The sequence below is a fragment of the Equus caballus genome, chromosome 4 (assembly GCF_041296265.1).
Source record: "Equus caballus isolate H_3958 breed thoroughbred chromosome 4, TB-T2T, whole genome shotgun sequence".
Lineage (NCBI taxonomy): Eukaryota > Metazoa > Chordata > Mammalia > Perissodactyla > Equidae > Equus > Equus caballus.
In genome coordinates, this window is record NC_091687.1 from 40,140,330 (window position 1) to 40,164,593 (window position 24,264).

A 24,264-nucleotide genomic window follows, 5' to 3' on the forward strand; every position below is an offset into this window, starting at 1 on the left:
TTTATGTCCTTTCTAGAGGATGGGCTATAGCAAAGTTAACTGCCACTGTGAACACAAATTTAAGAACTCAGCCCAGCTGAAGGAGAGAGTTACCATTACACGAAAAGAGTAGGAGAGCAAGAACTACATTGGGCAACTAGTGGAAAGAGCTAACCCCAATCCTGTGAGCTAATCCTACTCATCTAAAAAGAAAAAAGGGAGACTTTGATTTTAATAAAGGCTTTTGGAGGTTTCCTGATACCACAGCTTCCCAAAGAACTAAAAGGATATTTTTCTAACATGACGCAAGTTCAAACCATAAGTAGTTAACACATGTAAATTTTACAGTAAGGATAAACAAACATAACTCCATATAAAAACCATAGAAATTGCAAGGGTGAATAAGGAACCCTGTGCTGCGCAATGGCACTTGGTAGTCATTATCTATCCTACTGAATGATCTAGTTAGGCCTGAGATCACTAACAATTCTTTTCCCATGGGGCAGATCTTGCAATTCTGAATGGTGGCACATGTGTGGTAACCAGAGATCTAAACAGAAAGCTCATAAGGCAAACCATGGTAGAGAAAAAGTGGCCGGGATGAGACTAGTTTTGAAAAGAAGCACTAACATTTAGAACTAAGGATTCATTCTTTCTAAAAAGAAAAGAATAAGTAATCTATTTACCAGCATGCATAATGAATAGGTGCCCAGTGGTCACTATCTAATTGGTTGACTGAAAATCTTTCATTGAGAAGACGGCTTAATAATTCTGAATCTCCTTCACAGGCACTTCGATGGAGAGGAAAATCATCTACCCACTGTCGTTCCCTAATCATTAAAAACAAAAAACAGCACTGTTGAAATTCACATTGTTTCAAAACAAACATGATATATTTATGAAAACTATGTATCACTGAACAGCTGAAAACTAAATCATTTATGTAATGCTTACATTGCATACTAATTGCACCTATCATTTTAAAGAATATTTTAACATTAGAATGCAAGTTTTAAAAAAGCAATGTGGAATAAAACCAAAATAGTACTTGTCTTCTGTGACACTGCTCATACTTCTCTGCCATTTTTCCTGTTTGGGAATTTGGATTTTTGAGTAGTCTGGAGCTCCTAGACCAAAGTATGGATTTATTACCACTTTATCTACCTAGAAAGGGAAAACAAACAAAACAAAAACCCCTTAAGAGCTGTAGATACTTGACTGTACTACATACAAATAGAGCTAAAAGTAGATGTCATCTTCATGTTTACAATTAGTAATAGATGCATTTATCTCAGGAAACAAAATTACATTTGAGATGAAATATCTTTTGAAACCAAAATTCATTCAACTCTTACCCGGTTTGTATACTGAAGATCTGATCCAAACAAAGGGTTGTAAATACAGGTATCGGCTTTCTCCAGGGCTAACATTTTACTCTTTATTTCTAATGCACTATAGCCCATATGTAGCGAATTTTCTGTCTGACCTGATTCAGTGGCATATGCAGGGTTTATGACATTAGTTTTTATCCGCTCAAGAGGAGAGGGTCGGAATAAAGCTGGAATGAAGTGAGACTGTGCGTGACGTTCATCTAACCACCTGGCAAAACAGAAAGAAGTAGCAGAAGTATTTGTTCAAAAGTGAAGATGAAAAAAGTAGACCTCTATCCAACTCTGATATGTGATATTTCTAATATTACATTCAGATTTTTACAATTTTAATTAGTGTTGGTTAAGTACTTCATTTACTATTGATAAATGTTTTGCTAATCGACAGAGAAAACTATTTTTAAAAATGCATATACCATTATAATAATAATAAAAACCCCTTTCAGAAAACATGAAGCACTTTTAAAATTTAAACCACTGAAATGCAGGTGATATTAGCCCTGTTGTTAGGGAAAGACAAAAAAGCATGATAGGTAAAACGTCTTGTTCACTGATAAGTGTAACTCATACTAAATATAGTTTTATAACAAAGGAATCTTAATTCTTAAACCAGGGCAGTCTTAGTCAATTTTGAAGAATAAAATTAACATATTGAAAGCAAACCAGGACAATCTTGTCTTTGGAGTTTTTCATTTTTACATTATACTTCAAAAACTTACCACTTCTTAAAACAAATATTATTAATTTCATTATTTTCTTCCAAAAGTGTTTGTATTTATCAGAGCTAATCTCTACTATAAACATGTATTTGATTTATTAAAAAATGTTTTTAATGGCAGTTCTTACTTATCCAAGGCTATCAACATCCTTGCTGTAAGTGTAGCAAAGTGAGTGCTGGATTCACTACAGACTCGCATAATATCTTGTAAGCAGTAAAAAATTGGGCATCCTGGAGTATATGTATATTTAGTATTATCTGAAAAAGAAAAATGAAGAATTATGCCATCATATAAAAGGTTTACAACTGCATATTTTTTATTTATAAGTATACAGTATGTTAAGAAAATTGTTAACTTTAACATAAATTGTTCTAGATTTGGAATTAGAAGACCTGGATTCAAGTGACAGCCAGCTCTGTGAACGAAGCATTTAGAATCTTGGAGGACCGCAGAAACTGTTTCCTCTTTCTCTTCCTCAACAATGTTGCAAAACTCTGATTAATAAGATTTCCCACGCCATTTAAAATACTAAACTTTTTAACTTAAGTATGGCTGGGGAAAAAATATATCTGCAATGCCAGAGCTGGCGAATAAAATACATGTAAGTACTGTGTAGCAGTTGATGGGCTGTCCACAGTGGGTCATTGACATGTCATCACTATTATTACTATGTTACATGAGGTCAATATTCTATAGCTTCCAAAGTGATTTGAACATCTAATTCCTCACTGAATTCTTCCAGCATGATGAACCAAGTAGGAGCAGATACAGTCCTACAAATAAAGAGCTGAGGCTTAAAGAGGTGATTTGCCCAAGGGCACAAAATTAGTGGGCTTACAAGGTTTGCACTGAAACTCAGTATTTTTTCTATTATTCCATGGTGTCAAAGGCTCAAATTAAATTTTCATATTAGATTTAAGTTCTTTAAATATTACCAATCCTGTTGGGCAGAGTATTTTAGAACTATTATTGACACTTTCTTGTCTCAAATACAAGATAGGTACTCATCGTAATCTGCTAATTTTCCAAAATACTTAAATACCTATTTCTATTCTATCTATAGCATATCCTTTGAAAATCCCTCATTATAACTTGACAACTTTTAGTTTCAGTTATGGCTTCCCTCCTCACTTCTTTATTCTGCTTTTAAAAATAGAAAGAAAAACATTGCTGCTCAGTCCAGAAGCCTGAATATAGTTTGAAATCAAAACATGTTTGTTTAAGTAACAAACTTCTCCATCTCCATTAATTTAAAAACATGTATTTTACAACAGTATTATAGTAGTAACCACAATGCAAATTCCTGACTTCCTCAGTAGACTTTAACTTAGCATTTAAGGTATATAAAGATTCATAAGATAAAACTCAGACCTTACCTTTGACAACTGATGGAACAATAAATAATGCCGCTTCTCTGCCCATCTTCTCCCCATCCAGAGGAAATTTCTTCATCAGTACCACTCGTTTTCCTAATCATTTTTTAAAAAGTCAGTAAAGATAAAAAATAATAGGCCTTTAAATCTTATAAATTACCTTCAGAATTAGAAAAAAATTTTAAAGGCAGTATTAATAGGAATTGAAACATAAAAAGTCAATTTTATTATATGCACTAATAAAAACTGGTAATTGTGATAATAATGCAAATCCTCATGTGGACAATCAACCAGTGGATTCATCGTCCTGGTCTTAACTTACTAGAAGAGAGGCCTCCTTTAGCAAGGAAAAACGAGCTGCTAAGGATTGACAGAGCAATTGAACACCAAGGCACCCTGCAGGGTCAAAAGGCATACACTTCCTCACTCAGCTGGAATGTAGATGGTAAGAATTTTACTATAGTTTAAGCTGGCTAAGGAGGGTGGTATATATGTTTCAAAGTCTTAAAGTTTAGTAGTTTTGCTTAACATTCAACCTCCGTCCTTAATTTCAGTTTTTATTAAAACCTGATTGGGCTACAAACTATTGCCTGAACTGCAACCACCATTCTTAGTCTGTTTTTCCTGATTGGGCAGTAGAGGGCTATAAATAATAACCTATGAGCTTTGCACTCTAAAACCTCTCATCTTCTAGTGACCTTTGCCATGATTTTTATCAATCCTTCCAATCTCCCCGCCCAAAGAAAGAGAACCTTGTTCCTGACCCAGGTAAGAATACCTGGCTGCATACTTTCTGTGAACAGAAAGATAATACAAGAATTTCAAGTAGCTTCATTTATTCACGAAATGCTGGAGTCAATATTTGTGATTACTAGGGCCCATTATTATTACAGCCCCCAAACAATTATTTTACAAAATGGACACTTGCACAAAATATAAGCATTAGATACAGAATAACATTCTAACAAATTTCAGACGCAATATTTCTTTTGCCTGGCTTGAGGTCTTATCCCACTTAATCTTTGCCTTGCTGCTTCCCCAAACCCAGTTCTGGTCCATTGTTTAACTGCCTACTTTGCAAATTACAGACGTAACTATGAAATCTGTTGCAGGGGAAAAATAAAAGCACTGACTATAAGTTGGGAAATGAGGGTTCTAGCCCTATTTCTTCTACTAATGGCAATATTTTAGCAGGTGACAACCTATGTCTGCATTTCCATTTTACAGATGTGAAAATGACCACATACCAACTCACAGGACCAATTTAAGAATTTCATGAATAAGTGTGGTAGTATTTTATAAACTATGTATAGCACTGCACAAAAAAATAAGGCATAATGACTGCTATTATAAAGTAATTTGTGATTTTCATGTGATGTTTACTTAAGGAATCATACTACTCTATAAAAATACTTCATACATTTAGAAAAACTCAATTGAATAGGATAGTCAGGATACGGCATGGCTTATTAACAGAATTGTCTATTTAGTTAACTAAAACTTCTCTATTTTAATTTCTCTTATTAAAAGCTGCCTGAAAATATATTAGTACATTTTATTGTCTAAGTATACAAGGCATAATTGTGCTAGACATGTTTCAGGTGCCTATCCACTCATAGCTTCTCCTAACAGAAACTACCCAGCCTTCTGGGCCAGGGGACATTTTCTTAACACTGATAACGCCTCTATCCCCCTTCTGGGTAAATGGACAGAGTGTTAGACTTTGGCTCATCCACAGCAAATTACAACTTGTCTACCTCAGTTCAAATATGTGATTTGGGCTAATCAGATTTGTTTCAGGAATTTGATTCCATGATAAATCCTGCAAACTGTAACAATTAAGCAACATGATAAGTCTAGATAAAAATTTATCAGAAAAGTCCAAGGCTGAAGTAGAAAAGACTGACAAATTTGAGGCATCCAAAAGGAGCCTTTCACATGCCTTGATCACCCACAAGGATAGTGCCCTTTTTAGCTAAGATCAGTTTATTAAAAAGTAAATCCAGGGGCTGGCCCCGTGGCCAAGTGGTTAAGTTTGCATGCTCCGCTTCAGGGGCCCAGGGTTTCGCTGGTTCGGATTCTGGGCACAGACGTGGCGGCACTCATCAGGCCATGCTGAGGCAGCGTCCCACACGCCACAGCTAGAAGGACCCACAACTAAAATATACAACTATGTACTGGGGGGATTTGGGGAGAAAAAGCAGAGGGGGAGAAAAAAAAGAGGAAGACTGGCAACAGTTGTTAGCTCAGGTGCCAATCTTTAAAAAAAAAAAAAAAGCAAATACAATAATTAGGGAAAGGAGATTCTCTTTGTGGGTCTCAGAACGTGTATCAAAGATCTGTAAATTTACGCAGGAACTTCTTATAATCTTGAGTTACAATGTTTAGAATCCCAACCCACAAAAACCCTTCAAATTTTATTGGGGAGGTTAACTCTTGAGGAGGTAAAATATAGTGAATGATACCTCCAAAAGTTATGAAATACAAGCCTATAGGTCAGCCATCTCTGGAGAAGAAATACCCAAAATAACTAATAAATAAAATCACAGGATTCAGCTTATCTCTGCAACAAAAACAGTCTCTTTACTGAAACAGAAGAATTAGACAACTGATCTCCATAAAGATGAACAAACAGAAAAACCCACTGAATAAGCTTTAAAAAACTAAAAAGTAGGAACAGAGAGGTATGCTCTACTTTACCAACAATAACGGTTTTCAACTGCTGTTGGACTGAAATTAGCTTTACCTTTTTAATTATAATGCCTGAATCTTGGACATAGTTTATAATTTCTGTAACTTCTAAGTGCTATCTGCTTCTTGTGAAGCTACGGCCTGAGAAACTGACATTAACTTTCATAGGCTGTACATTATTTAACATTTTAAATGGGGCCTCAGCATTTCAGGCTTAATACTTCAACAACTCAGTTTGGCTCTTTGAAAAGGGTCTTGTTGGGGGCTGGCCTGGTGGCATAGTGGTTAAGTTCATGTGCTCTGCTTTGGCAGCCCAGGGTTCACAGGTTCAGATCCCAGGTGCGGACCTACGCACCAGTCATCAAGCCATCCTCTGGGAGCGTCCCACATACAAAATAGAGGAAGACTGCCACAGACGTTAGCTCAGAGGCAATCTTCCTTAAGCAAAAAGAGGAAGATTGGCAACAGAAGTTAGCTCAAGGCCAATCTTTCACACCAAGAAAAAAATGGGTCTTCTTACTGTAATCAAAAGGAAAGAAAACCTCTGCTACCTGGTAACTTATAAGATTCTTTTTAATCCATGAATCTTAACATTACTTATTATGGAGAGAGGTTTATAGTTTCCTCTGTCCTAAAGTATAGAAATAAAAATACTAGTTCAAAGATACTTACCTAGGGAACTATATTTCTAGCTAAGGTAGTTTGTACTTTCTTTCAGTTTTTGAGCCACCCCTTGGTTTCCTCTCTCTATTGAACAAATCATTAACATTGTGACTTATTTAAATATTTTTCAACTTAAAAATTATAGTCAAGGTACTTCTTGAAGAGGCATGGCTGCACCTTAAAAAAACCTCTGAATCTTTTTCAAGTGTTTTAAATGGTAAGAAACATAAAAAGAAATTGATTTTAATATATTTTTTAAAAGGTCTTTCTCCACTGGCATTTAAAGCGAACTGTGTTAAAAAAAGGAAAAGTTTCCTACCTCTGATACCCTGGTTTGCAGGAGAAATTGGTTTGGTGGTTTCTACTACATAATCCAATATGCCTTGTGTTATTTCACTGCTGCCTTGAAGTTTAGTTTCCAACAAAACTTTCTTTCTCTTTTTTTTCTGTCCTTCAATGGGAACTTCATGCAACAAAATCTTAGAGGAGAAAAATAAAATTAAGAGAAAGTTTGAAATAAAATTTATTTGCCCTAGAATACAGTAAGCCAGCAGTCTTTCTTAACCCCAGCTGCATATTAGAATAACCCAGGAAGCTTTTAAAACAGTATCAGTGCCTATTAAATCATCTCAGGCCCATTAAATCAGAATGTCTGGAGAGTGGGGTCCTGGTACAGGAAATTTTACAAGTTCCCCAAGTGATGTGACCATGCAGTCAAGACTGAGAACCAGTAAGCCAGAGCACTGCTGAAGCAGCAGCCTCCTGAGAAACCCTGCAGCATCCTTTAACAGGGTTCAGATAACTAACCTTAAAAAAAGCAAGTTAAGCAAAATGCTAGAGAGATTAGTTGGAGTCAGGTTAAATTAGAGGTATTTATGATGCCTGGACTCTGTTGCATGGAAAAGATAACAATTCTGTTTTGGGCTGTTTTTTTGGGCCTCAATCACATTTACTAACATATGTAATATAATTCACGACTATAGAGAAGTAACTTAATTGCCTAAAACTTAAAGGTAAAAAGATAATTTAAATGAACTGTTAAAAATAGTTCTTTGGGAAAATAACCAAGAACAATGTTTAAATTGGAATTTTAAACAAGCTGGCTTTTGCAATGGTGTTTTCATTTTTGAGAGCCATTCATAAATTGTACTAAAACCTAAATCTATAAATTATAAGGAAAATTCAAACAAGTACCTTTTAATATCTAATAATTTATACCTATCAGTGAACAGAAAAACGGTCAAAAGGCATGCAGCAAAAACATCTCTGATGGGCAGAGATGTAGGATTATCTGTTCTGGCTTATCAAGATCTAGGTTGTCAACTACAATTTACAGGATATGATAAGACATATAAAATAAACGAAAATGATAATGGAGAATGACATTCAATAGTAGCAAATCAAATGTTAGTAAATTGTTCTCACTTCATATGACTTAGCTCTGTATTCCCGAGAATTGAGACTGGCAGTATTCTTTGGACGAATAACAGCAACGTATGCATCTTCTGTGTTTTCTGGATTTCCCATTGCTTTATAAAACAAACAAATCCCGTGAAAAATTGAAGGACATATAATCACTCTGAAAGACAATTTTTTAAAAATATTGATTTTTCTTAGACTACATACTACCAAAAGGCAAGTCAGATATGACTAATTGTATCTTACCATTGAATTAAACTTTAGCTTATAATTTAAGATTTCCTTGTAGTTCTTTTTTCCTCTTCTGTTAAAGATAAAATTTTTTTAATGGGGATATATACTTTCATAGGTCTCAATTGTGTAAGAACCTACCTTTTGGACTTAAAAAAAAGTGATACGATTGTAAAATATCCTGTAAATAGTAAGTAAATAATGACTTGAAATAGTGTTTCAGAATAATACACACTTATACAAAAACATTTGGTCATTTGATAAAAGCTTTCTGATGATGACTTAATATTTTCCACTTCCATTATCAATTCCCTAGATAATCCAAGTGTATATATATACACACAGACAGACATATACATATATATGTGTATATATATATATATATATATACACACTTTTTTCCCCAAACTAATTTTATGTCTCCATTGGGCAATTTCCAACAAGTAACTGAATTTCAAGCACTCTCTTGGTTGTCAAATAGTTCTATCTCCTTGTTAAGTGCTATTATTAATTTTCTTCATGGCTCGACTAAAATGCAACTCTTTGTATTGAATATATTTTATCTATCTTTTTAAAAAAGCTTCCCCTCGTTTATATGCCAGAAAATTTCTAAAAGAACATCAAACAAGGAGTTTCTGTCCTGGCCATGTTGAGATGAACCTTCTCTAGTTTTTTAAAGGTCCATTAGGTATTAAAATGATCTTCACATTTAATGAGTAACTTATTGTCCCAACTCTGATAAAGAAAAAAGAGATCATTTTCAACAAAGGTTTCTGAATGTCATTTGAAAGGAGACAGAGGAATTTATTGTTTCCTCAATGGAATTAATAAAGTCATTTTGGAACCTTTAATTCACTACCCTATATAATAATAATAATAAATACATTATATAATCAGAAAGTTGCCTTAAAAAGCAATTCTTTTAAAATCTAGTAACTTTTGGCATTTTAAGTAAATGTTAGCCTAAGAGTAAAACAACCATTAAAATAGTTCAAAAATTATTTTAAATTATTTAAATAGTTTTAAAATTTATTTTAAATTATAAAAATTTTCACTGATTTAGATCCAGAGAAACTACAGATATTTCACGAGAGAAACTACAGTAAAACATCAGGATTGAGACACTTCATTTTGTGAAAAGTTTTGAGGATATATCATTCATTCTCACTCTATACCTCATGGAATTTTTTTCAGTTCAGTTTTTCCATAAGATCATGCTTAAAACCCACCTCATACAACAGACCTTCCTATACTATGTCAAAAGGATGAGGCCTTTTTCTTCTCATAACTTCTATTCAGTAAATTACTTTTCACCTGAGATTAACAATGACTTCAATATAAAACCTCACAAATTAGGAAATGTATGGATGCCTCCTTGAAGAGTGCAAACCCCAAAAGAAAGATTACATTGTGAATACATTGTATAACATACATGGCACAATTATAGAAACCTTTTTCCTGGTAAGCACCTAAAAAGGAATCAAGTAATTCTTCGTTTTCTGAGCACAATTTAAAGCAAATCAATTCCTGTGCTGATCAACTCATGTTAAGAAAATGTCTACTAGAAAAATACTTTAATTGTTAATACTCATCACTTCCCTAGAATATTTAGTATTACACAGTACACTCAACTTTTAAAAGATAAACAAATATGATGTAATAAAAAAAGACATAACCATGAGGTTAAAAAAAGTATTTTGTTTTTATACCACTTAATGTTAACATACCCCTAAAAGATTCTAAAAACTGATTTTCAAGAAACATTCTACTTGAATATTTGAAATATACATACTTCCAATGACATGAAAGAAGGAAACAAAGGCTTAAGTTAGGAAAAGAATAAAAGTTACTAATATATGAAGGCAAAACTGCCAAGGCAGAAACACATGCAAAGGGATTAGAAGAGAGTAACTTGAGCTAAAAAGAATAGAGAAAGGTATAACTAAAATTTGCAAAATATTTAAATCGAGTTTTAAATAAGAGTTCAAGTGACTAAATATAGGAAACGTGGCATTTTGTTGTATGGCTCATTCTATTCTGGAAAATGCTTATGCATAAAAGATAATATGCTGCCTAAGTAATGAGGTCTTACAAATATGTGGAAGTGGCTCTCAATTGGGCATCGTACCCACCTGGGATCATTTTAAATTTGTAGGGGCATTTCTGATTGTCACTATGGGGAGGGGAGGTGTACAACTGCCATTTAATCTCCAATGGGGCAATTTTTAACATCTCTTTACTATGCTAGGCAGTCCTGTTTAACAAGATGCAAATATTGTCTTTAATAAGAAACATTTGCTATATAGAGCATAGATGGACAAACTTAAAAAGCCTTTTGCAATGGAGGCAAAGAGTAGATTCAGTATGTGAATATGAGTACCATAAATTTAGTACGCAGAGTCAAAGTTGACAAGATGATTTACTGGTTCACAAAGTACATGCTAATAGAAATTACCAACAATGATCAGAAAGTATATCTTCATAAATAAAAACAAAAAAAATGAAGCATCATCTTAGGGCTCTGTAAGATGTTCCTGAGATAGAGCATGATTCCTCGCCTTCCTCTATCCTTAAGCAAAGTTTCTCAACCTTTTACAACCCATGCCAACTTTAAATAACCAAACCAAACCAAAGAAACCTTACCATCTACACAGTTGAAAATCACTGACAAAATGTATTTTCTTTTTATCCCCACCAGCCAAAATGATTTTATCAAGTTGCCCTTAAGTTTTTATTGCTTTCACTTTCTAAATGACATTTAATATACTTTTAAAATAATATGAATAGCTAACACCCATACTGCTTACTATGTGCTAGACTGCTAAGTGCTCTACATGTATACTCCTTTTATTTCCCCCAAAACCTGATGAAGTAGGTATTATTACTGTTATCCTCATTTTACAGAAGAGAAGCTGAGGTAGAGAGTTGCTAAGTTACTTGCCCGTTCCCCATTCTCCTGGAACAATTCACTATTACAAAGCATTGTAACATTAAAGAGAAGAGACAGCAACTAAACATCAGTAAGAATTCCCCTACAGGGTTTTGTTCACCATAAAAATCTCCTCCTTTTGCTACTCAAATTGGTTTATGATAATAAAAGGAGAGGAAGGAATAATCAAGCAGAATAGAAAATAGCTATTGGTGCTACGTCTAACTCAGCTGGCTTTCTCCTTGTCCCTTCAACCAATTCTACCAATCATCACTTACCAGTATCAACAAGCATCACCAATAATTTTCAAACACTTTCTTTCTGTTGACATTCTATTCTGTACTTTAAGATATTTAATAATAGTCAAACAGCTTTTGAAGGCAATTATACTAAACTTGGCCAACAAAGAAGGAACTAAGTAATAGTATAATTGGGAATCAAATGAATTCCTACAGTGAACACCAAGTACATTCAATGAGGTTATTTGGGGGAGCATGATTTCATCCATAGTTTATCTAAACATGCTATACATCAGCTCCTACTCTAGTTCTACAACCCAATTCTAAGGAGAACCAACTAATACATTGACATGGGTTAAGGGGGAGAGATCATGGAATGAATTGTTTTTATATTGTTATGAAAACAGTTTTGAGTTTTTGTCACTTCCCCCAAATAAGATGAAGACATCAAAAAAGACTGGAGATGCAGAAAGAAGCATTTGCAAACAGAAATGGAAGACACACAAGCTCTCCGAGAGAGAGAAGGGAATGGAGGTGAGATCCTCAGGCAGGCTAGCTGGATCAAAGACTGCTGGTGAAACTAAATGGAGAAAAAACAGACAGACAGCCGAAAGCCTTAAATGATGGAGCGGGGTTGAGAGAGGAAAGGTGAGCTGGAATGACAAGCTGTGTATCGCTTTCCCTGAAATGACGACATTAAACACACTGCCTAGGTTTTTCCTCTGCCACCACCCATCAACGTGCACTACCGGAAAAGGACCGCCACGCCTCTTCGCTCAAAGCGCAGCCACCTAAAAAGTGGCTTTGGCTTCTTTGTAACTACTTGTAAGAAAAACACTCCTTGCCTGGAGAAGCTAGATGTGGAGACAGCTCGGCCTCCCACGTCTCTTCTTTTCTCTCGCTGCAGTCTGGCTCTTGCTCCTCCTCGTTTCCCCTAAGGAAACCGGCGGTCTCACCCGAGCGGGCGGCCGAGCGCGTCCCGGGCCGCTACATTCAACTCACTGGGTGGGACAGTCACCTGGGGGGCGGGGGCCCATCACCGCTTTCTCATTCTTCCTTCCCTTCTCCTTCCCAGCGGCCGGGCCCAACTTCCTGTGACAGGAAAACCCACAGTTGCCACCAGAAGCCGCCCGGTGTGTTCGGCCGCGCTCCCCACCGCGCGCCCCGAGAGCTCAGGTCTCCGGCCTCGGAGAGCCTCTTGTTCACCGGCTCTTTACTGTCCTTCCTTCTTCTTGCACCTCGGCACCATACACCCCTCACGCTCTGCCGAAACCTGGGGATTCCAGGTCTTCAGAGGCCTTAGCTTTCCAGCCCGCCGCTACCGGGGCGAGGAAATCGCTTCCGGGTTCACACCCTTAGCAGCCTCGCGGTTGGCGGCAGAAGAGCTTCCGGGTCGGCGGCCGAACTGCTGCCGTTCCTGCTGCTTCTCGCTGGGGCTGCGGGGTGTCTGGGGCTGGTGGCGGGCTGTTCGGGGAGTGGGGTGGCGGCGGTGGGCGCGCCAGCGGCTGAGCCGGAGGCAGGGGAGGGGGTGTGGGCGGCCCGGGCTGTGCGCGCGCGCGCCAGGCTGGAGCATGAGCCGGACTTGACCGCGAGGCGGAGGCAAGAGCCACCGCCCCCTCCTCCCCTCCCCCGAGTGAGGCGGCGCGGCGGCCGAAGAGGGATGGGGGGCGCCCGCCCAGTCTGAGCCTCGCGGCGGGCGCCTCTGGCTCACGCAGCGCTCCCCGCGGGCTTCCAGTGCGCACTCTCGGCCCCAGCAGCCTCTGCCCTGCAGGCGCACCCGGCCGGCGAGGAGGGGGCGTCCCCCCGGGTGGGTGGGGCGGGGAGGGTACCTGAGGTCACCGGCTCAGCGCAAAAGACGGGCGGCCACGACAGTGGCAGAAACTGCAGAGCTGCGAGATCCACCCGACCCTTACCCTCAGCTCGGGAAGTAACTGTAAGTCAGCTTCGCCGTACGGGTCTGTTTGAGGCTGTCTCAACCCATTTTGGGCTCCGAGTTCAGCGCTGCCTAGTTCACGCCCTCCTGGGTCTCCTACATATGTGCCTGCCTCATCTTGTGGAGGATTGTCCGTCTGTCTGCCGCCATCCCCGAATAGGCAACATCGTTTGTCTACCCCATGGGACTTGTCTCCCGGCAAATTTGCAAGCCTTCGGGTCTCCATGGCGCGTCCCATCCTCCCCATCTGGATGCATCTCCTTGTCCCTCTGTCCTCAAAGGATCTGTGTCCTCCCTCTTTTTCTGTCCGTACCCCGGACCTCACAGCCTCCCCCGCCCATCCTTTGAGACGTGAAAAGCCAAGGGTTCTGCTGATCTCGAGGGCTAGAGAGTCTTGAGCGGATGGATGAAAGTGCTCTGCAGGGCTGTGATGGGTGGGGATAGGTGCGGATGGCTCTAGTGAACCTTTATTTTTGCAGCTTCTGCCACCAAAACAAAAGAATGGGCCGCTCCCCTGGAGCTTCATTCCTCTCCCTGCCTAACCGTGTATAAGCTGTTTTCTGTACGTTGCTGTTTGAGTCGCAGGAAATTGTAACTAGAACTGTAATTAAGCATCTCCTGGGGAGGTTTTGAGAGTCTCACAAGCTCTATTCGCACGGAATGGCATATTGAACAATCTTGTATTGAAATGAAGACCCATTCCAGAAGAGCTTTACTAAGAGATCTGAGAAATGAATGTGAAAACAAAAGTCTGATGTTTCAAATGTGTTTTGGATACCTTTATCCTAAATCCAAAATTTAGGTAATTTTTAGTGTTTTGGATTTACCTTTAGCTCTTAATTTACAAAATGTGTGTATGTGTATGATGTAAAAATCTTTGTGTTGGAAGATTTTGCTTTGTTAGTGGTAAAAGAAAAAAACACCACACTAAAGTGATTTTTAAAGATCGCGTCAGATTATATTTGATAAAATGTAATTTTAAATCCTTAATTCCAGAGAGACTTTTTTTTTTTTTTTTTACTGATTTCCATCAACCACCTACGGATGTTACACACCTTGGTGTCTGTGACCTTCCTGCTTCTTAAAAAACCAACAAATTAACTGAATATCTTCAATGTGTATTTCCAGATTTTAAGCATTTTTTCTCGTTAAAATTTGGTTTTCTTTTTAAACTGCCACTGCAGAACTTTCCAGAAATTAGATTAAAAAATAATTGTAATGCTGTCAGTGACAGGACAGTAGCTCTTACATGCCTTCAGGTATTTGATACTTTTCAAGGCACTAGGAAGCAAATGATCATTTAAGAATAATTTTTACTCTGTGTATTGCAGCTTCTCTGTTATTATTGTAAACTATTCTGTAATGTAGACTGGTAGCTTTGGTCATTTTTTTCCTGAAACCACAAATATTGTCATTTTGTTAAGAAAGGTAGATGTGTTTAATGATGATTTTTTTTGTTTTTAAAACCTCCTTCCAGCCATTGATTTGGGGCTATTATTTGATGTGTAACTTCACACTGTTCACAGATTTTAGTTTGAAGAGCCTCAGGAGATGTAGCTCCAGCTGTCTCTCGGAAATGTACTTTACTGGCTTGTTTCAGAAGCCAAGCACTTTATGGAGTTGCACGTATTAAGGATATGGTTTTTGCTTTTCATAAAACTGATCAGTTTCCAAATGAAAGTAGGGTGCTGTAGTGAGGTGATGGGCAGTAATTGGAAGTCTTTAAAGTTTTAAATTCCATTGATTCTTATTATCTTTGGAGGTAGGATGGGGAAGATAGGACTGTATTTTCATATTGACCTTTTTCCTTTGCCCACTGCTGAGAATTTTGAGTTTTCAATATGAAAGCGTTCTGAAACCATGCAGACTATGCCATAAGTGTGGGCTCTAACAGGTGGCTGCTGAGACATGGGAGAGTTTTGTTAGCTACTCTTTTGTACTCCTGTAGCACTGCCCACTTTATTTTATTTTATTTTATTATTTTATTGAGGTCATATTGGCTTATAACATTGTGTAATTTCAGGTGTACTATTATATATCAGTTTCTGTATAGACTGTATTGTGCTAACCACCAATAGTCTAGTTTTTATTGGTCACCATACATATGTGCCCCTTTACCTCTTTTGCCCCTCCCACCCCCTTCCCTCTGGTAACCACTAATCTGTTCTCCTTATCCATGTGTTCATTTATCTTCCACATATGAGTGAAATCATGTGGTGTTTGGCTTTCTCTGTCTGGCTTATTTTGCTGAACATAATACCCTCAAGGTCCATCCATGTTGTGCAAATGCACTGCTCACTCGAGGGAGTTGATTTTCTTTCTTTCCTCTTTCTTTTCTGAGGTGTGCCCTTGAATTTGTGAAAGTGAAATATACGTACTTACAACTTTTAGGTAAAAGTTTAAGCTAATTTTTATATATAAATAGATGGAAGAACTATGAATTAAGTTTATCTGATAATCTCCTTGAATGGAAGTTAGGAAAGATTCCTCAGTGCTTTGGGTGCTTTTTATGTCTTTGAGGATGGACACAACATTTATTTAGAAGAAATTTAAAAATATTTCTAATATTAAACTTTATATATGACACATTTGTTCAAACAGATTTGAGACTGGTTCAGTCTTTATTAAAAACACAAGTTGGGGGGCCAGCCTGGTGGTACAGCGGTTAAGTTCGCACATTCCACTTCTGTGTCCTGGGGTTCACTGGTTTGGATACCGGGTGCAGGCCTGTGCACCATTTATTAAGCCATGCCAGTGGCAGGCATCCTACCTATAAAATAGAGGAAGATGGGCACGAATGTTAGCTCAGGGCCAGTCTTCCTCAGCAAAGAGAGGAGGATTGGCGGCAGATCTTAGCTCAGGGCTGATCTTCCTCAAAAACCACCAGTCTGAGGGGAGTTTCTATGCATGGTTCTAAAAATGCTTAGGTCTTTTATTTCCTTTCTCAAAGAGCCTTGCTTAGGGAATAGTAATTTTTGGACTCTCAGTTTATTTTTCAGACAACCTCTTTTTTTTTCCCAGGTAACTTACTTTCAACCTTATTTCATTTCAGTAAACCTTTATTGAATGTCTGCCATGTATGCCAGGCACTGTGTTAGATTCTGGGACTACAAGGATAAATAAGTTAAGATTCCTTTACTCACTGAATTTTCCAGTTTAGGTATTAGGCTGTGATTCAATCCATCTGCCTTTACAGACATCTTTAATGGGTTTTTAAGTCACTTGACCATATTTTAGGGTTTCACATCCTTTCTCTAAGAATAAACACAATAAATGCCATTTATTGAGTGCAAAATTTGTGCTAGCCATCATGCTAAGTGCTTCATATACATTATCTCATTTAATTCTTAGAACAGTCCTAAGAAATATTTTATCTTCATTTAAAACCATATAGATTCTAGTTTATAGTAATGCTGAATATTGTTTTACTTGTAATATGCTAAAAAAGATTTGACCTTAAGATTTCTCCTTAAAGAAATTGTAGGCATAGTTATAACAGTTTTTCATTCTCTAATAATGCTTTGAATAGAAAGATTCTAATTTCGTAAGGTATTAGTATCTTTTGTTTTCTGAAGCAGATGAATTATATTCTATCCAAATGTAATTTTCAGTTGTGTTTAAACGTTTGAAAAGACAACTGAAGTTCATTATGGTTAACTGTAACGTAGATCTTGAGGCATAAATAACTTTTTTTCCTTCTACTTCAGCAATGGGACCAAGAGCCTATTAAATGTACTAAAAATCTGTATTCTCTGGGAATGATAGAGTATTGAGCTATATGAAATCCATTCAGCTTTTTAAAGTTTTGAGTTGAATTTTGACAACTAATGCCTTGGAGAGTTTTGGTTTCTGTAATGAAAATGTATTCCTGCAGATTTAAAAATGATCTTACTCATCTGTTAGGATATATGCTTTATCAGCAATCAGATAAGGGTCAATCTGATCATTTTCAGACCCCGTCACATTTTTTTAAAGATGATCATCCACTGTCAATTCTTTTTGCCAAAAGCCTGATTTGTATTCTAAACATTTTGTTCAGTTTTTTACCAAAACTGTCAATAGTTTGCCATTCTTTAGGCTAAGGCCTTTCGCTACTGGTTACACACTTGTCTGTTTTTAGGACTGTAAAGCAGATAATTATTCCTCCTCCAAGTTCCCAAGAAGAGTAATCCTTGATATTTTTCTGTCCTCAGTCTGACATACGTGTTTTAACTTGACATAGACAGTTTTTCCCTTTCAGTATAGCAGAATCCTGATACTCAGGTCACTGTATTTTCTGAGTGGAACAATATTGGGAGTAGAATTCCTGTTCAAGGACATGACAGTGACTAAATTATAAATTTGTTAGGTGCTGGGACCGAAAAGATAGTCAGTCAGCATTTCTTTCTTCATTGAACTGTAAAATGCCTATTTAAAATCCATGAAGAGACAGGAAAGTTCATTTAAAAACATTGAGATACTCTTCTCCAAATAGGCATAAAAACATTGCCCTCCTTGTTAATGGATCTCCTCAGAGTATTGTAAAGGAAGGTATGTAAATAAACATATTAGGCCAGGGTTTTCATTCTGCTTCCTGGCCTCAGACAATAGCTGATTATCATCTCCTCTAGCACTAGATGTTCTATATCACATACTTACTTCAGATTTTAAAAAATTACTTTGAAATAATTTTATACTTTCAGAAAAGATGCCAGAACAGTACAAAGAACTCCCATATCCCCTTTACTTAGATTATACCATTGTTGATATTTTACTGCATTTCTTCCGTCACCTGCCCTCTCTTTTTCTGTCTCCATACATACATAACGTATGGGTGTGTGTGTGTATAAATACTTGCATATATGTCCATGATAGTCTTTCTGAACCTTTTGGAGCAAGCTACAGACATGGTATCCCATCACTCGTAAACATTACAGTATCTATGTCTCAAAAACAAGGTACTGTCTTATATAACCAGCATATAACCCTCCAAATCATAAAATAAGTATAGGTACAACACTACTATCTAGTCCAAAGAACCTATTCATATTTCATCGACTATCCCAACAATATCTCTTTTCTGGTTCAGGATCCTATCCAGGAATACATGTTGTATTTAGTTGTCATGTCTCTTCGGATTTCTTCAGCCTCATTTTCCTTGTCTTTCTCTTGACAATTTTACATAGTATGGGCCCCACATTCTGTAGGATGACCCTCATCTTAGATCCATGTGATACTTCCTCATGACTCCAATCAGATTGTACATTCCTGGCAGGAATACCACAGAAATGGGGCTGTGCTCTTCTCAATGCACTGCATCCAGAGCATACAATATCACATCATGCTGCTTCTGGTGATTAACACCTTGATCATATTGATGTCCTTTTGATGTATTTTGTATTTGTGAGAGGTATTCCAAAATTATGACAGCATCCTGTTTCTCATCAAATCTCCACTTGCTAGGCGTGGTCTGGGTGTCAGTGATGACTCCCACCTGAATAAACCACTGTTACGACTATCAAATGATATTTCTCTATTTCGTTTATTCCTACTACATATATTAGTTGGTATTTTATTGTAAGGCAGAACTTTCCTTTCTCCTCCATTTATTTATTTGTTTATTAAATCAGTAAGGACTCATGGATTTTGATTTTATTTAATGTGTTGTGATTTGTTACTATTATTTATTTTGCTGTTTAAATTGTCCCCAGTTTAGCCAGTGGGAGCCCCTTCAAGCTGGCTCCTATGCCTATTTACTGTGCTCCCATCTCATTCATGGTGCGTTTCTGGCAGAACATGCTGTTCCTGGTTCATTTTGTCCTTTGCCTGGTCTAGCCCTGGAATCAGCCATTTCTCCAAGGAGCCCTGTTTGATTTTTGTTGTTTGTTTTTGTAAAAGATGGTCTTTAAAAACAAAGATTTAGGGGTTTACTGTGCTCATTGCTAAAGAGATGTCATTGCTTATAGGAACTAGGAAATGTATAACTATATGAGTATGGTGTGTATACACACACACACATATATATAATATGCAAACTCATATACACCCGTAACTATTTCTATACCTAGGTGTATATATTATAAAACCATAAATTTGTTCCTGTACTTCCAATTCTGGTCCAATACTCCAGGGTTCTTTCTTGCCTTCCCCCTTTCTATGTTGATGAATTCCTTCCCTGGCACTAAGAAACTTGGCTTCACATTAGCCTCAATATGGTTATCATTTGTCCAGTTGTTTCATTTACTTGCTCAGTGTGTTACCATTCTACCTGCCTTGTAGACCATCTCCTTCCTGTATCCCCCTCCCATCCTGCATTGCTGACTGCTGGGCCTGCTGGCCTGTGCATCTTTTTGGATCCACAACTCTGCAATTGCTATCCCCACACAACACCCCATTATCCTTGCCTCTGGGCCTATTGGCTCACACTTCTGCTGGCCTTCCTAACATGTCCTCAGATGCCCTGCGTCCTTAGCCAGCATGCTGATTACTTTGTGTGGCCCTGTATTTAATTAGTTAATTTTTAAGTATATTTCCAGGATTTACAAACATACATTTTAGTGATGAAATAGATACATAATTTTCTAGACACACATGATAATATACTGTATTAAATGTTCTATGTCTTGTTTTTTAACAGATATATCATATTTCATTGTGTGTGTATGTGCGTGTGTATACAGACAGACAGACAGAGACATATATCCCCACCTCCCCGTGGTAGGGTAGAATTATTAACAACCATAAATTCTTCCCATCCTGGTATGCATTTCCCTTTGCATTGTGGTTTTGCTACTTCTCCCATCTAGAAGTAGAATCTGTTTCTCCATCTCTTGAGTCTTGGCTGGCCTTGTGATTTGCTTTGACCAGTGAATATGATGGAAGTAATGTGTGTGTTCTGGAGCTTAATCCTTAGGAGACCTTCAAGGAATGCTTTCCTGCAACTGCCATGTAAGGAAGGTGGTCTAGCCTATAGGAAGGTGAGAGGTCTCTTGGAGGAGAACCAAGATGCCCCAGTCGACAGCCGGCATCAACCATCAGACGTGAAAGTGGTCTCTCTTGGACCTGCTAGCCCAGCTACCTTTTAGCTGGATGCATCCACAGAGGAGCCAGAGGTGAAACCAGCAAAGAAACTGCCCAGCCAGCTACAGAATCCTGAGAAATAACATACTGTTTTGAGGCACTAAGTTTGGGGTGGTTTTTTCTGTAGCACTAGAAATAAGAAAACATATCTGTGTTCATTTTGGACATCTAGGTTGTCTCTAGTCTTCTATTATGAACAATATTGCAGCGACTATCTTGTACATAATATATACCGTTTTAATTTTAATAAATAATGCCAGATTATTTTCCAGAAACGTTGACACAATTCTTATTGCCATCTTTCATGTCTGAGAGTAACTATTTCCCCCACAAATTCACTGTCACTGATGTTTTTCTTTGACAGTAAAATGGGTAAAAAAAAAGATTTTTCTGGTGCTTGATTCTGCATTTCTCTACTTGTGAAGCTGAGCGTCTTTCGTTATATTTGTTAGTCCTTTTGATTTTTCAGTTCTATGAGTTGCTTATTCATATTTTTACTGATTTTTTCTTGTTGAATTTTTTTCCTTTTCAATTTGTTGGTTCTCTTGGATATATTATGGTTATAATCCTTTAGCTTTGTTTACAAGTATGTTTTGTCAGTCTGTCTTTTGTTTTTTGTCTTAGTTAGTTTATGGTATCATTTACCATGCATTTTTCTTTTGCTATTTCATGTAATCATTTATGTCTTTTTCTTTGTGGCTTCTGATGTTCTTCTCTTGGGAATCTCTCTCTCCTAAGTTATACAAACTTTTTCCTAAATTTTCTTCTAACTTTGTACTGTCCCTCCTATCAGTTAGGAATCATGTTCATTTGCTCTAGAAATCCAAAAAGAATGTTGTAAACAAATTAGGGGCTCATTTTCCTTAAGTAATGAGAAATTAGAGGTGGTCTATCTAGGGCTGGTATGCTGGCTCATTTGTCTTTCTGGTCAGTCTTCCGTAGCAGGTGCTTGTCATCTTTTGGTCCCAGGATGGCATTCCAGGCTGTGCAGCAGCTTCTCTCTATTTCTTCTTTCATCATCCATGGCTCTGCTTATTTTAACTAAGGATCATATCTCGTTTGGAGACTGTAACCTCTGGGGATGGGGCCAAGACAAAGCAGGTCCCCCATAATAGCAAGTTCTTGTGAAATATTTTTTCTGTTCTTTGAAAAAAATAATGCTGATTTTGCTTTCTGTGCCATAGTAAATGTGTGTGCAGAATAAGGCTCCAGAATCTTTTTCTTTAACCTATTAGGCAGCCATGTTTTTTTTCAAAGTTAAAAGTAAACAGGGAAATAAACATGATTATATTCTCAAATTGGAAACTAATGTTGAGAACATAGGACTTTATGTTCAATAAATGATATTAATTAGAGGTGTTTTATGTGTCAGTAGCTATGGTAAGCAGTGGATATAAAACTGAATATGGGGTGATCCTTGTCCTCAGAAAGTTTACCAGATAATTGGGAAGCAGATTAAACATTTCATTATTGTATTAGATGGTAGATTGAGTGTATTACCAAGTCAAGGAGGCAGGACATCTAACTGTGTTAGTTGAGGGTTGGGGAGCTGTGATCCAGGAACTTGATAGAGAAAATGACTTTTAAGCTAGTGGGAGTTAGCTGTTGAGGAGGAGCTTGTAGGGGATGGGAAGAACCTTCCAGGAGCTTTAGTAGTTCAGAGGTGGGTCTGAGTTTTGAGAGGTGGACTGTGATAAGGTAAAGTCTGGTCTCGGCAAGGATTTTTCCTTAACTCGTCAAGGGCTGGGAACCTTGGGAGGGTTTTAAAATGGAATCGGACAAGCTCAGATTTATCTTTTGATAAAGTTAAGCTAGTTGTAGTGGGCAAGGGGATGCATTTGGGGGTGGGATCTGGAAGCAAGAGCACCTAATAGGTAGAAAGTTTATCTGATGTATTAAAATCTATTTCATATTAGTTAAGTAAATATTTGTTGAACACCTATGTGAATATCATGTGGGGGGATAGAGAGGTATATAAAACATAGTTCCCATTCTCAAGGAGTTTGTATTTTTAAATAATTAAAGACTAGATGTCAAGAATATGAGGCAGTATACTAATATTATGGCTTCTCTCCTATAAAATGAGGGCAAGTGAGGACTAGAATTAAAACTTGAACCCGGTAGATCTTCATGGCTCCAAAGCTTATATTCTTTCCATGTATATTATACTTCCACAGCATTTATTTCCCCTTATCTTATTTAATTATCAGAATGTTGCTTGTAAGTTACCTCAGAACCTTTGTTAAATAGGATTAGAGTAAATTAAAATGATTATCAGCTTGGGACCCAAGTATTAAGGAGCTCCATTCTGGCTTTCTACAGGCAGTCTCTGTATTAGATGGAGTATAACAAGAAAGATAAATTTGGTCAGAAAAATTGCCACATTACCTGAATGAAACAGTTGTTGGAAACAGTCTTGAGATTAATTTCTGGGAAATTTAGTATTAAACTGATAGGACAGTAGAGGAAGAGACTGGCATGACATGCCATGTCGTTAGATGGTTGAATAGCATTCTTAGTAATGTTAACGGTCTTTTTTCATTAGTTAATATATAGAGCAAGGAATGAGAAAAGGGCATGCACTATTGCCAATAAATAAATAAAGCAGGGGCCAGCCCAGTGGCATAGTGGTTAAGTTCATGAGCTCTGCTTCGGCTTCCTGAGGTGCATGGGTTCAGATCTTGGGCGTGGACCTATGCACCGCGCATCAAGCCGTGATGAGGTGGTGTCCCACATATAAAATGGAGGAGGATTGGCACAGATGTTAGCTCAGTGACAATCTTTTTCAAGCAAAAAGAGGAAGATTGGCAACAAATGTTAGCTGAGGGCCAGTCTTCCTCACTAAATAAATAAATAGAAAAAAAAGCAATGGTGGTTTTTGATGATGCATTTATTTTTATTTCCAGAAAGCACTTGTAAATGTAAAGATTATTCTCTCTCTCTTTCAGTCTTTCTAATGCCTTACTTTACTTAAATATATTAAACTAGCTATTTCAACTCAGGCTAGATAAAGATAGCAGGAGATGATAATTTTATCCTTTGGTGTCTCTCTACTTCTATAAGGATATCCTTCCCATGCGATCTGTCCAGTCCTCAATTTTCTCACCTGCAAACTGATGCACTTGCATAAATAATATTCTGAGGATCCCTCTTGCTCTGAAATGCGACTTGACTTGATGTCCACAGAATTACTTAAAAAGTTAGGATATGTTATTCTGATTGGAAAATCATTACCTCTTCTATAATATAGGGAGGACTAGAAAGGAAGAATAAAGGTTGGGCTGATAACTTGGTATCATAGAATGAAGAAAAACAAGGGAACTTGGAGGGAGGGAGTACTTCTGATTTTTTAACTATTCAAAACTCTTTTAATGTGTAATGAATGCCAGATACATAAAGCAATCAAAAGTGAAAAATTATAAGATTCCTATGTTCAAGGCTTTTATAGTTTACTAGCTTTTTTCAACTGACGTTCCTTAAGAGGATTGAACCTTAATGTTCTAAGCTAGAGGTTTTCAAAGGTTAGCACGTATCGGAATCACTGGGAGGGCTTGTTAATGCATGCATTGCTGGGCCCTACTCCCAGAGTTTCTGATCGCTAATTCTGGGGCAGAACTTGAGAGTTTTCATTTCTAGTAAGT

The 24,264-nt window shown here is 37.4% G+C and overlaps 2 protein-coding genes across 8 annotated transcripts in view; one reads left to right on the forward strand and one right to left on the reverse strand.

The window, feature by feature from the left end:
• Window positions 1-13,213, reverse strand: part of KRIT1 (KRIT1 ankyrin repeat containing) — a 36,769-nt gene extending 23,556 nt beyond the window's left edge. The window contains exons 1-8 of one of the 6 annotated variants that reach the window (XM_014739125.3): window positions 12,477-13,213; window positions 8,239-8,342; window positions 7,133-7,292; window positions 3,463-3,555; window positions 2,214-2,343; window positions 1,335-1,578; window positions 1,028-1,143; window positions 666-809 (exon numbers count right to left, since the gene is read on the reverse strand). In XM_014739125.3, coding sequence (XP_014594611.1) covers window positions 666-809; window positions 1,028-1,143; window positions 1,335-1,578; window positions 2,214-2,343; window positions 3,463-3,555; window positions 7,133-7,292; window positions 8,239-8,340 — 989 coding nt within the window. In that variant the 5' untranslated portion in view covers window positions 8,341-8,342; window positions 12,477-13,213. Of the gene's footprint in view, window positions 1-665; window positions 810-1,027; window positions 1,144-1,334; window positions 1,579-2,213; window positions 2,344-3,462; window positions 3,556-7,132; window positions 7,293-8,238; window positions 8,393-12,476 lie in introns of all 6 variants that reach the window. The other 5 variants (XM_014739123.3, XM_001491529.6, XM_070265665.1 and 2 more) reach the window with 5 other exon arrangements.
• Window positions 13,214-13,344: 131 nt separating this feature from the next.
• ANKIB1 (ankyrin repeat and IBR domain containing 1) overlaps window positions 13,345-24,264 on the forward strand; it is a 134,375-nt gene continuing 123,455 nt past the window's right edge. Inside the window, exon 1 of one of the 2 annotated variants that reach the window (XM_023639183.2) lies at window positions 13,345-13,564. The gene's annotated coding sequence lies outside the window, so the exon portion shown is untranslated. The remainder of the gene's footprint in view (window positions 13,565-24,264) is intronic. The other variant, XM_023639184.2, reaches the window with a different exon arrangement.